This window comes from Ochotona princeps, chromosome 15, assembly GCF_030435755.1.
Source record: "Ochotona princeps isolate mOchPri1 chromosome 15, mOchPri1.hap1, whole genome shotgun sequence".
Classification (NCBI taxonomy): Eukaryota; Metazoa; Chordata; class Mammalia; order Lagomorpha; family Ochotonidae; genus Ochotona; species Ochotona princeps.
This window is the reverse complement of record NC_080846.1, coordinates 53,015,006-53,027,564: the sequence shown is the minus strand read 5'-3', so window position 1 is coordinate 53,027,564 and position 12,559 is coordinate 53,015,006. Positions and strand designations below refer to the sequence as shown.

Below are 12,559 nucleotides of genomic sequence, written 5' to 3'. Positions count from 1 at the left end.
GTCACAAATCTACTGTACCGAGCCTCTTTTCTGGCCCATTTTGATCAGAAATTTGAAACTTCCAGTGTGAATGTTAAGGGACTTTCCTGCCTGGGAAATGAGTGCAAGAAGGGTATAGAAAACCAGGATCGGTCATTAGAGCTTGAAACATGATGGAGGAAGGACACGATATTTTGCAAATATCTTTGTTTCTATGAGCCTCTTACTATGGCGGAAAAAATGGCCAATCTAAATACCATTTCTCTTTGGAAAAGAAGATCTTTCTCTTTTTGATTGGGTGGCAAAGAAATACTAAATTCCAAATCCCTTCAGCTTTATCTAACAAGGCAAAACAGCACCTCCATTAACAAATAACAATTTTGGGCCCGGTGCTGTGACCTAGCTGCTAAAGTCTTCGCCTTGAATGTGCCGCGATCCCATGTGGGCACTGATTCTAATCCCGGCAGGCCCGCTTCCCACCCAGCTCCCTGCTTGTGGCCTGGGAAAGCAGTTGAGGACGGCCCAAAGCCTTGGGACTCTGCGTCCACAGGGGAGACCCAGAAGAAGCTCCTGGCTCCTGGCTTCAGATCAGCTCAGCTCTGGGCAATTACCGCCACTTGGGGAGGTAACAAGTGGACAGAAGGTCTTTCTCTGTCTTTCCTCCTCTCTGTAAATCTGACTTTCTGTTAAAAATAAATAGGTAAATCTTCAAAAAACAAAAATCTGATTGTGTTTGTAACTCTACTTCCAAAAAAATACATACATACATCTGTTAAAATATCAGTTCAGTTTTAAAGATATTAATTATTTCTGTTCCTTTGCCTTCCAGAATGTAATGAATAAGATGCATACAATTAGCGTACCCTACTCTGTTATGAAGACCTGTCCTCTCTCTTGGGTTCAAAGAGTACACGCTCATAAAGGTAACATATAGAGCATCTGAGCCTTAATTATGTGATTGAATTAGCATGTCCAGCATGTTCAAGTTTCCGTTATAGAGTCACATTTATGTGGCTTCGTGACTTAGGTTTAAGTATCAGTTGCTGTTGAATTAAGTATGCTGACTCTTTCATCTCACTGATACCCTCCCTTCTGAATTGGGGTGGGTTCTCCTGCTCCTGGCCCCAGAACAGGGGTTAGTGAGAGCTCTGGTGAGCAGAGTTTTCTTAGCCAGACTACTGGGCGGGCCTGGAGGTCACAGTGAGCAAACAATTATGTGTTCAGTCCATTGTCTAAATGCGGGACTGTCTGCTTCCAAGCAATTGGCACAGTCCTTTTCATTTTCCCTAAATAAAAGTAAATAAGCCAAAATATCTGGTGTTGTATATATAGTATACTTTAATTAGTGAATGGAATACATGCCCAGTTGAGGGTGTGAGTGGGTATTAACTGTATCTTTGTTGACTTTAGCCAAGGTAGCTTTGGTCAAGTGCCGGGACTTGCACTGGGCCATGATGGCCCATCGGGACCAGAGAGACGTGAGCCTGGGCTCCCTGCGGATGCTGATTGTGACCGACGGAGCGAATCCCTGTGAGTGTCTTCCCGTTTCCTCCCGCAGGCAGCGCGACTTTTTGCCGTGTTTTACTATTCTTTCGTATGCTTCCTTATAAAAACATTTTTATTGTGATGTAATTCATGTACCATAAAATTCACCCATTTATACTGTGTAATTCACTGTTTATTGCTGTTTCCAGATATGTAACCTCCACCACAACTAAACTTATAACATTTTCGTTACTCCAAAATGGAGCTACCTACTTATTATGAGTCCTTCGTTTCTTCCCAACACTAACCGCCCACTGTGGTACTCTTGGTGTCTGTTCTGGACACTATAAATGCAGCCTTATTGTATGTAATCTCTTGTAGTGGGCTTTTTTTCACCCACTCTAGTTGTCTGTTTATTTACTTTTAGTTATTTATTTATTTGCAGGAGTTACAGAGAGAGGAAAAGATCTTCCCTTCACTGGTTAACTTGTCAGCTGGCTGCAGTGGCTGGGCTTTGTCTTCAGTTTGGTCTCCCATGTGGATGGCAGGGAGGATCATACAGGCTGCTGGTGGCAGATGCAATGCCCTTCCCCACTGCAGTCTAGTGTTCTCTTTTTTTCTTCTCTTTTCTTTTTAAAGTTTATTTATTTTTTATTGGAAAGGCAGATCTGCAGAGAGGAGGAGATAGAGAAGGATCTTCTAGCCTCTGGTTCACTCCCCAAGTGGCTGCAGTGGCTGAATCTGACCCAATCTGAAGCCAGGAGGCTCTTGCAGTTCTCCCACACAGGTGCAGGGTCCTAAGGCTTTGGGCCGTCCTCTACTAGTGGAGCAGCTGGGATACGAACCAGTGCCCATATGGGATCCTGGCGCGTGCAAGGCAAGGAATTTAGCCACTAGGCTACTGCACTGGGCCTGTCTAATATTTTCAAGGTCTACCCAAGTTTTTGCAAATGTCAGTACTTTTTCCTTTTTATTGCCAAATGATGCTCCATGTATGACTCTATCATATCTTACTTATCCTTTCATCTGCGGATGAGTCTGTAAGCTCTTTAAACCATTCCCTCTTGCTCATGTGTGTATATCCTTTTTCTGTCTTGTAACTAGGGATATTCCTTACGTAAAAGGAACAGTAAGAAAGTGACTTGATATAACCAAGAGAACTTTATTTAAATTCTCCCCAGAGGCACATCATAGGAGTGTGCACAGGCGTTAGGCACATTGCTGTTTTACCTTCTTCTGCCTGAAGCACAGAAACTCTGATCCTACAGATGGTAGGATCAGGTGAAGCATTGACTGCTGAGCTCTTCATTCTGTCAGCAGTCACGTCGTTCATCCTGGTTTCATACATATACATGAGACAGACCTCAATAAGGAAGAAAATGGAGGTGGGCAGTGCCGTGGCCCAGTGGCCAGATCCTCACCTTGCATGCCCTGACAGCTGGTTCATAGCCCAGTTGCTCCGCTTCCCTTCCAAAGCTCTGCTCGTGGCCTGGGAAAGCATCTGAAGATGGCCCGAAGCCCTGGGACCCTGCACCCGTGTGGGAGACCTGGAGGAAGCTCCAGGCTCCTGGCTTCGGCTCATCTCAGCTCCAGCCAATGTGGCCCCTTAGGATGTTAACCAGCAGATGAAAGATCTTTCTGTCTCACCTCTCTATCTGCCTTTCCAAAAAAAAAAAAAAAATTACATGTTTTGTTAAAAATGTGATAGAGAAAAACACTCGAAATCTGAAAAATATATAAATATTGAGGAATAGGAATGTCAGAGATTTGCAGTCAGGCAGCTCAATCCAGACGTATAACAAGGTGCACTATGATGAAAAATCTGACACCGGTGTGGTGGGCATATGCCCATGCTCCCTTATTTAAAAGACAAGAAAAAAGGCACGCAGGAGACAGAGCTAAGCCAGTGCTGTGCTGTGCTGCTTGCAATAATGACTCCAGGAGGAATGCGGCGTGTAAAGTGGCTGCCTCCTCTCTCCAGTTCTCTCTGTGATTGATTTACTGCTCTGGCAGGAGTAGTAGTATTCCAAGATATAACCTTAAATATCATCAGTGACCTTGCATGGACTGGGTGGACATTAACTTTACCTTGAAATATGTCAAACTCGTAAATATTTCTTTACTTCTTTTTAAATATATCTTTCCAAGACAATTGGTATGAGACCTATTATTACTGTTATTGTTATTATAAAGGCAGACCTCAGAGAGAAGTGGGAGAGATCTTCTACCCACTATTTCACTCCCCAGATGGCCACAACGGCCAGAGCTGAGCCGATATGGAGCCCGGAGCCAGGAGCCTCTTCCAGGTCTCCCACACAGGTGTAGGGTTCCAAGGCTTTGGCCCGTCCTCGACTGCCTTCCAGGCCACAAGCAGGGAGCTTGAATGGAACTGGAACAGCCAGGATATGGAACAATGCCCACATGGGATGCTAGTGCTTGAGGGTGGAGGATTAGCCTATTGAGCCACAGTGCCGGCCCCAAATCAAATATTTCTATGAAATTAATGATGCACACAGTGAGTCCTCTTGAGAAATGGGGATATGTCAGCTTCAGTTTCTTGCAATGTGGAAGTCAGCATTTCAGCAGTTAAGGTGGTCTGTTCTACCTGCTTAGGGTCGGTTTCGTCCTGTGATGCCTTCCTGAGTCTGTTCCAAAGCCATGGACTGAAACCTGAAGCCATCTGCCCATGCGCCACGTCTGCTGAAGCCATGACCGTAGCAATCCGCAGGTATTGTGCAGGGTGCCAAGTGCTCCTGATGTATTGACAGCTTGGATGAAATAGGCAGTATGTGCCAGATGAAGACAGAAAGGTGCTAGCTAGCTTTCTCCTTTAGAAGCTACACGTGAAAATTACTTTGTAAAAGTAGCTTGAAGTATCTCATGTCTTTTCCCCACACTTGCCCAAAGTGTTTCTGGTAAATTGAAAATTCATTCTCATCTCGTATTTGTGAATTAGGTCTTTTTCTGTGTGATTTTTCTCTTGGGATTCTTTAGTTAGCAGCCTAGCATGGGGTGGACTCCTCTCGATGGTGCCGTGAGTTTGGAAGATCGGCTTCTCATATTCCCAGGAACCGTGTAGTTGAACAGCTAGTTGAAATGTACTGTAGCCACCTGATTAACAGGTGATTGTTTTATTTATTCATACTACTAATGTGATAGATTTTGGTTGGGAAAGGTAATATTTTTGGTTGCCTTCATATTCATGTTTTCTCTTGGAATCATTTGTTTTGCCAGCGTTCATGGGTTCATTTTCTTTTCAGGCCTGGGGTGCCTGGGGCTCCATTGCCAGGAAGAGCCATTCTGTCGATGAATGGGTTGAGCTATGGAGTCATACGGGTCAATACTGAAGATAAGAACTCAGCCCTGACAGTCCAGGACGTGGGACATGTCATGCCTGGCGGTGAGTCGGAGGAGGACCCTGGAAGAGTAGAACCCAGGACTCTCCCCTTCAGCACTTGGCCAGGGAATGAGTGGCTGTAGTCATGGCGATCTTGCAGAGGTGCTCATACTGCGTGAGTTCTCAGTTGTGAATGTTTCATTTGCACTTCGACACCTGGAAACTGGTCCTGCGAGGTGCTGAAGTTACCTTGTTTCACTGTAATACGCCGTCAGGTCTGGCGGAAAGTAAGACTGAGAGTTTATGTTTCATCTTACGAGGAGTAACATCTACCTCATCTAAACTGTCTTCATGGACCTTGAAGTAATTTTAAATCTGATATTGTCTCTAAAAGTTTGAATTTTGAATATATCTGTGTGTAACATGTTCTTTTTAGTATTCGTGTTTGGCTATCTTAATGCTGCTCAGTCAATGTAACCTACACCTGGGCTGCCTGGATTAAGCTGTTCTGTTTCATTGGTGAAGCTGTGATTTTGTGACTATTTTCTGGAGTCTCTTCCTTATCTGGATTTTCTGTGTTAAGGGATGATGTGCATCGTGAAACCAGATGGACCGCCCCATCTCTGCAAGACAGACGAAATTGGAGAAATCTGTGTTAGCTCCAGGACTGGGGGAATGATGTACTTTGGGCTTGCTGGTGTGACAAAAAATACATTTGAGGTACAGCATGTTAACATTTTGCAGGGAGAATGTCTGGTGAGATCAGGGTGGCGCTGCAGGGCAGCACAGTGTAATGCTTGGAAGTGCACTTGCTTTGTAGCTAGACTTCACAAGTTCAAATCCTGAGTCTGCCACTCACTAGTTGACCTGGAACGGGTTCTTAACCTCTCTGTGCCTCAATTTCCCTATCTTTAAAATGTGAGTAATTCAGTAGTTTCTCTTTGCCCAAGATACCGGTTAAGTCCTAAAACTGCTGACAGCACCAGACCCTATAATTACGGCCTTTTCCGTATTAACAAGCATTTATCAAAGGGACTGTAACTTTTGTAGTGTAGGTTGCAGCATTAACACTAGCATTTTTTTATATTAATAGAAGCATTTAAAAACAATACAAAGGGTAAGCAACAGATTGTAAATTTTATCAAATAGAGGAAGTACAGTTTCTGGATTCGTTATTCATGTGGTGTTAGTTTTTCAACAAGCATATATTACTGTTGCAATTTTTTAATTTAGGATGTTCTAAGAATCAAACATTTTTCTGAGAAAAAAAAAATCAAAGCTTTTTATTTCTCTTCCTTTTTTTCTTTTAGGTGATTCCAGTAAATTCTGCAGGCTCTCCTGTTGGGGACATGCCTTTCATCCGGTCAGGGTTGCTTGGTTTTGTTGGACCAGTAAGTGATGCTTTCATGACAATTTTGGTACATTCGATCCAAACATTCAAACTTCAGTTACCAAAACAGAACAAACTCTGATTAGTCCAAATGTGTTACAGGACCACTTATACTTAGAGATGTTCCTATAAGAATTCCACAAGAAAGAATTCAATGATTCTATTTAGCCAAGTTCATTTGATGCTTTCAAATTAAGACTTTTTTTTTTTTTTAAGATTTACCTATTTTTATTGGAAAGATAGATCTACAGAAAGAAGGAGAACGAGAAAGAAGGATCTTCCATTCGCTAGCTTATTCCCAAAGTGGCCACAATGGCTGGAACTGAGCTGATCTGAAGCCAGGAGTCAGGAGCTTCTTCTGGGTCTCCCAAGTGGGTGCAGGGTCCCAAGGCTTTGGGCCATCCTCCACTGCCTTCCCAGGTCACAAGCAGGGAGCTGGGTGGGAAGTGGAGCAGCCAGGACACAAACCAGATGATGAGGCTTACAAGAGGAGGATTAGCCAGCAGAGCTATCGTGCTGGTCCAAATTAAAACTTTTGTATTTTCACTATTTTCACCATCCTCACTACCTTTTTTTGATTACCATGTTGCTGCATATTAGAATGATGAAAAAAAAAAATCCCTTTCAGTAACAAAGGAAAACTGTAATTCTTAATGTAAAAAGTATTTTCAAATAAAGTAACCACACTACATCAAATGTTACGGTAAATTCCCACTCCCACAAAGATTCATTTAGCAGCCGCCATGGTGGCTCAGCTGGTTAATCCCCTACCACCAAGGCCCTGCATCCCATTGGGCACCAGTTTGGTCCTGGCTGCTCCACTTCCCATCCAGCTCCCTGCTTGTGGTCTAGGAAAGCAGTCGAGGACGGCCCAAAGCCTTGGGACCCTGAGCCTAGATGGAGTTTCTGGCTCCTGGCTTGGGACCGACTCAGCTCTTTCCGTTTCAGCTATTTGGTGAATAAACCTAGTGAATGGATCTTTGTCTCTTCTCTTTTTTTTTTTTTTTTTAAAGATTTTATTATTATTATTGGAAAGCCGGATATACAGAGAGGAGAAGAGACAGAGAGGAAGATCCTCCATCCGATGTTTCACTCCCCAAGTGAGCCGCAACGGGCCGGTACGCGCCAATCCGATGCCGGGACCAGGAATCTCTTCCGGGTCTCCCACGCGGGTGCAGGGTCCCAAAGGTTTGGGCCGTCCTCGACTGCTTTCCCAGGCCGCAAGCAGGGAGCTGGATGGGAAGTGGAGCCGCCGGGATTAGAACCGGCGCCCACATGGGATCCCGGGGCTTTCAAGACGAGGACTTCAGCCGCTAGGCCACGCCGCCGGGCCCTGTCTCTTCTCTTTGTAAATCTTTCTTTCCGATACAAATAAAGAAATCCTAAAAAAAAAAAAAAAAACCCAAACCCTCATTTCTTTGAAAGTTGATGAAGGAAGACAGATAAGGTAGAGAGACAGAAGGCTTTCGCATCTGCTCATTCACTCCTCAGGTGGCTACCACAGCCCAAGCTGGACCTGCATCATGGGCCAGAAATCTCAGCACTTAGGCTATCCTCTGCTACCTTCCCAGGTATACTACCAGGAAGCTAGTTGGGAACCGAAATGTTTGGATTCCAACAGGCACTCTAATACGGAATGCCAGGAATGCAAGCAATAGCTTAACCCACTGTGCCCCAGCACTGACCTCCATGAATTGCTTTAGTGAAAACAATCTTATTCAGCAAATAGCTTTGAGTTTAAAGAGACATGGGGGCACCATTGTGGTGCTGCCTGCAGCGCCGTTCTACCATACTGGAACACCTCTTGGGGTCCCCCAAGAACTTCAGAGGTTCTGCAGTGGATGAGTAAAGTTAGTTACCTGCAGATAGGTCTAGAAGCTTACTTACACTCCGGTGGTTTTAGGGGATGAGTTTCCTGGCCCTCTACTGTCTCATTTTAACAGAATGGCTCCTATGGTGTTCCTTAGACCTGTCCTTATTAGCCTATTTCTAATATTGCCAAAAGCGAACACCATTTCCTTGTAAACTCAAAGTAGTCGTTCTTGTTTTAAACCCATTTTAATCTCCTGTTTCAGTGGTAAATGAATTAACATTTTTCTCTGCATGAGTAAGTACAGAAGATGACCTAACACATAATTGTGCAATGATTCATTTGTTTTATTTATTTTATTTGAAAGGCAGAGTTACAAAGTGAGAGGGGGAGACAGAGAGATCTTCGCTCTGCCAGTTTATTCCCCTCTTGGCCATAGCAGCTTGGGCTTTGCCAGGCCAGAGCCAGGAATCAGGAGCCTCAAACTTTTCTCCCACATGGGGCCAGGGGCCCAGGAACTTGGGCCATCCTTCACTTTGCCGGTTGCATTGACAGGGAGCTGAATCAGAAATGGAGCAGCGGGTCTTGAAGTAGTGTCCAAACAGGATGCCAGAGTAACAGCTCTTCTACCACAACACCAGCACCCCATTACAATCTAAGATCCGTAAGATAATGGCATTGCTAACTTAGGTTTTCTACAGGGCTTACTTGTAGGCAGGAAGTATAAAAATATCTGTTTTACTATCTAAACCCTAGAAATCTCCGTTACCTTTCAGGGTAGTTTGGTATTCGTGGTTGGAAAAATGGATGGATTACTGATGGTCAGTGGTCGAAGACATAATGCTGACGACATCGTTGCAACTGGATTGGCAGTGGAATCAATGAAGACTGTTTATAGAGGAAGGTGAGTAGTGCAGGCTTCCACCTCAGCACATCTTCCCAAGGTGATTCCCTTTCCAGGTGATGAGCCTGCCCTAAATGTTCCTGAGCATCTGGTTCTCTGACTATAGTTAAGAAAGTAAAGCATGGTGACATCTTGCATGTCAGACTTTAATTACTGCTATTTGTTGAATCCCAAGAACTAAGGACAGTTGCTAAACTCCAGATTTATATAGATAAGGAAAATTATAAATACATGCAACTTAATACATTTTTTTAGTACAGAAATCATGATGACAGGTTAATGGGGACAGGTCGCTACGCTGTAGGAGTTTATATTAGTCGTTAGTTCTCTTAGTTATTTTAAACTAAATTATTGCATTATTTTATTGTGGAGGTTGACATAGCATTTCAAATTCCAAAGACCAAATGTGTTAGATACCTTATTCCCTTGTAAAGGAGAGAGCTTACTACATGTTTAGGAAGTTAGTCTTAGCAGTTTAGAGCCATGGATTATACCTTCAAAGCAACCTTGGTGTCCCTTTTGTTCTTTAAGAAGAAAAATTGATGAAATCAAAAAATGACCAATCCCTAAAGTGTGGCTGTTGTAACAGTGTGGCCTCCTGGAATGCAAACTCCATGGCACTCTAGATCTTCTGCCCTCAGCTGCACTTGCTTCCCAAGCTCTCAGCACCTCGTAACAGCGTAGATGTTCACAAATGTGTGTATGTGGAAAGAACAAGGCAAGTCAGACGGCTGTGCTAGCATATTCCACCTCCCAGTGGCTTTTCATTCTTTTTGCTTTCATTCAACAATTATTCACTGGGTGCCAAGTATATGCCACTGTTCTAGATGCTCTGGCTGCCACAGTAAACAAAACAGATCGGTCTCTGCCCTTGCGAAGCTGGCGTTCTCATTATGGAGCAGTGACCAGACGAGCAGGGAAACGGCACCATGTGACAAGGCCCAGAGTGCTGTGTTGCAGAGATGTGGGGGTGGGGGTGCGGCTGTTGGTTCACACCAGGTGTTGAGGGATGCCTCACTAGCAAGGGGACATTTGAGCGGAGACCTCACTCAGAATCAACCCCATCCTCCTTCCCTCGGCCTCCCAGGCTCCGCGAGCCGCCCTTGCCTGTGTCTGACTCTCACTCGGCTCTCTGCTTCACCACTCTGCTCCAGGCACACTGGCCTTCTTGCAGTTCCTCAAACCTGCCAAGCTCGTCCCTACCTCAGAACCTTTTCGCTTTCCGTTCCTTCTGCCCGGAAACCTCTTCCTCCAGATCTCCGCGCGGCTCGCGTCCTCACCTCATCCAGGTCTCTGCTCCAGTGTCCTCCTCGGCGAGACCCTCCCCAGTCGCCCTGCCTCTGTAACACCCTGCACACCACTCCTTGCTGTGCCCTACCTCAGTTTGCTTCCCCAGTCTACATTGCAACATGACATTCTTACACATCTCTTTGTTTGTTCTGTCTCTGGCCCCAAGTCCCCAGAGCAGGAACTCTGTCTTCCCTTACCCCTGTGTCCCGACATCATGACGGTGCTGCTTAATACATGTCGTTTGAATGAATGAATGAATCCTCATTTGCTGGAAATCATTGTTACATTTTCTTTTCTAAATGACTCATTTCTGGGAGGTGTGGTGGGGATGTCTCCTGTAATTCCAATTAAGCAAATCAAGTAGAGCTGGCTGTGAAGGGAGTCCTGATATGTTTGATCTGTCTCTCTTAGAATTGCTGTGTTTTCTGTGTCTGTATTTTATGATGAGCGCATTGTGGTGGTTGCGGAACAAAGGCCTGATGCTTCTGAAGAAGACAGTTTCCAGTGGATGAGCCGCGTGCTGCAGGTGAGCGTGCCCGGGCTCGCCCTCTGGACGCGGAGGACAGCTGCTACGCTTTGCTGTCATTGGGTCCGTGAGGCACCTTTGTTTGCTCTTTCTGTTTTCTTCTCCACCATCGCTCACAAATTCTGGTCATCATCAGCAAAATCAGATGATTAATGCCACTTCTCCTTGAGGTCCACCAAGTATTTTTCTGCTCAGCTTTTGAATTGACTTGCCTCAGCCAGTTCTTTCAGGCTTAAGTATTGACTGCCCACGAACATTTGAGCTATGTACACGTGGGACCCATGTTTGACAGCCAGGGTTCCACTTGTCAGCAGCTACGACCCCACGTGCCGCAGTGTGGCTTGGGAGGGTGCATTACCCTGGGCAGGAGCTCTGCTGAGCAGGGAGAGTGTGTCGCTCAGGGTAAGTAGGCTGGAGTGACGCCAAGGGAATTGCAGATATAAGCCCCTGCCACCCTCCTCACGAGGTCAATGCCATTCGGCAAGTGAGTTTATTTCCCCGCCTGGAGAGCAGGGATAGATGTACCTATTGACTAGGTCCCCTAGAAGTGTTAGAGGAATTGGTGTCAGCGCATGGTACCTGCATTTAGTAGATAATCCTGCCATCCTGACTAGCATCCAAGCTAACAGTCCTAAGCACCGTCTCCCTTACGAATGGAGAAATCCGCTCTGTCCTCTTCACTTTATGCCCCGTTACTCTGTGTTTCGTCTTGGCACTTAGCACTGTGGGTTTATGTTGTTCTCTGCGTCCACTCCGACAGAAGCCCCCTGAGGGCCAACACTCAGCTCTTCTATTACTGCTTTACCTCCAGAGCCTGACAGCTGTGCACACATTATAGTGACTCAGTCAATATTGGCTGCCTCGATGGGCGGCCCACAGATAGCATGAAGCATTCTTGCTGTAACAACTCTGAGGTTACTAGCAGAGCTCCTGGTGTCTGCAGCTTCTCTGCTGAGGACACTTGGAGGTACTCACTGGCAGTTAGTAGCAATGTGGCAGAAACGATGCAGCCATGAAATATGTCATGGGCTGGGTACCTCCAAAATGTCCCGGTTATCGTCTCATGACTTGGGCGACTGGTAGGAAACTAGCGGGAGGAGAGGATAAAGACACTGCACAACAAAGACTGGGAAGGTGGCAGAACTGAAGGATGGCTGAAAAGCAGGCGTGCAAAGACAGCTGTTCATCCTCTTCATGTTTTTAACAACCTGATGGATTTGTTCAGAATGGGCATTGCTGCATAATAGTACGATCTTGATGAAATACACCTTTTTTTTTTTTATTATAGAAGTGAGTATATTTAAGATTTCCCAAGAGACTTACTACTTTTCCCTGGAAAGCAACTTTAGGAGGCTTTCAATGCAGTGTCAGTTAATATAGTAATCTTAATTCTTGTAAAAGTCATCTAGGATGAGATTTGGGTGAGCTGTTGTTTTTCCCAGCCGCTGTAATTCCTTAGCAAGGAGCATGTGAATCCACAGGAGAATGGTAAATGATCTCCTATAACCTCTCGTAGGTTGGAGGCCAAAGGTTTTTAATTACAAGCTGCATACAATGTAAGCTCAGCACCTAAGTCAGTGCCTGCTAAGAAAAGATAGCTATTTCATGACGTAGAAGCTGTTGTGTTCAGTGGGAGGCTAGGCCACGTTTGCTGAGGCTCTGTATTTTCTAAATCAGAAGCTTAGGAACTCTGAGACGATCTATGTCCCAGCCATCTGTGCTGGTTAGTAGGACAGTCTGAGGAGTGTAACTCGCAGGTTTATTCCTTTCCGCTTTGAGTTGTTATCAGCAAAGATCTCGGTCATCTTTTATGGCTGACTTTTTATAGGACTTAGTCC

General features: G+C 45.1%; 1 protein-coding gene across 2 annotated transcripts in view; it reads left to right on the top strand.

The window, feature by feature from the left end:
* DIP2B (disco interacting protein 2 homolog B) overlaps positions 1-12,559 on the top strand; it is a 206,762-nt gene that overhangs the window by 161,547 nt on the left and 32,656 nt on the right. For both annotated transcript variants that reach the window (XM_058673818.1, XM_004598967.2), the window contains exons 15-22: positions 809-902; positions 1,390-1,509; positions 4,078-4,192; positions 4,725-4,864; positions 5,385-5,521; positions 6,112-6,192; positions 8,778-8,905; positions 10,607-10,721. In XM_058673818.1, coding sequence (XP_058529801.1) covers positions 809-902; positions 1,390-1,509; positions 4,078-4,192; positions 4,725-4,864; positions 5,385-5,521; positions 6,112-6,192; positions 8,778-8,905; positions 10,607-10,721 — 930 coding nt within the window. The remainder of the gene's footprint in view (positions 1-808; positions 903-1,389; positions 1,510-4,077; positions 4,193-4,724; positions 4,865-5,384; positions 5,522-6,111; positions 6,193-8,777; positions 8,906-10,606; positions 10,722-12,559) is intronic.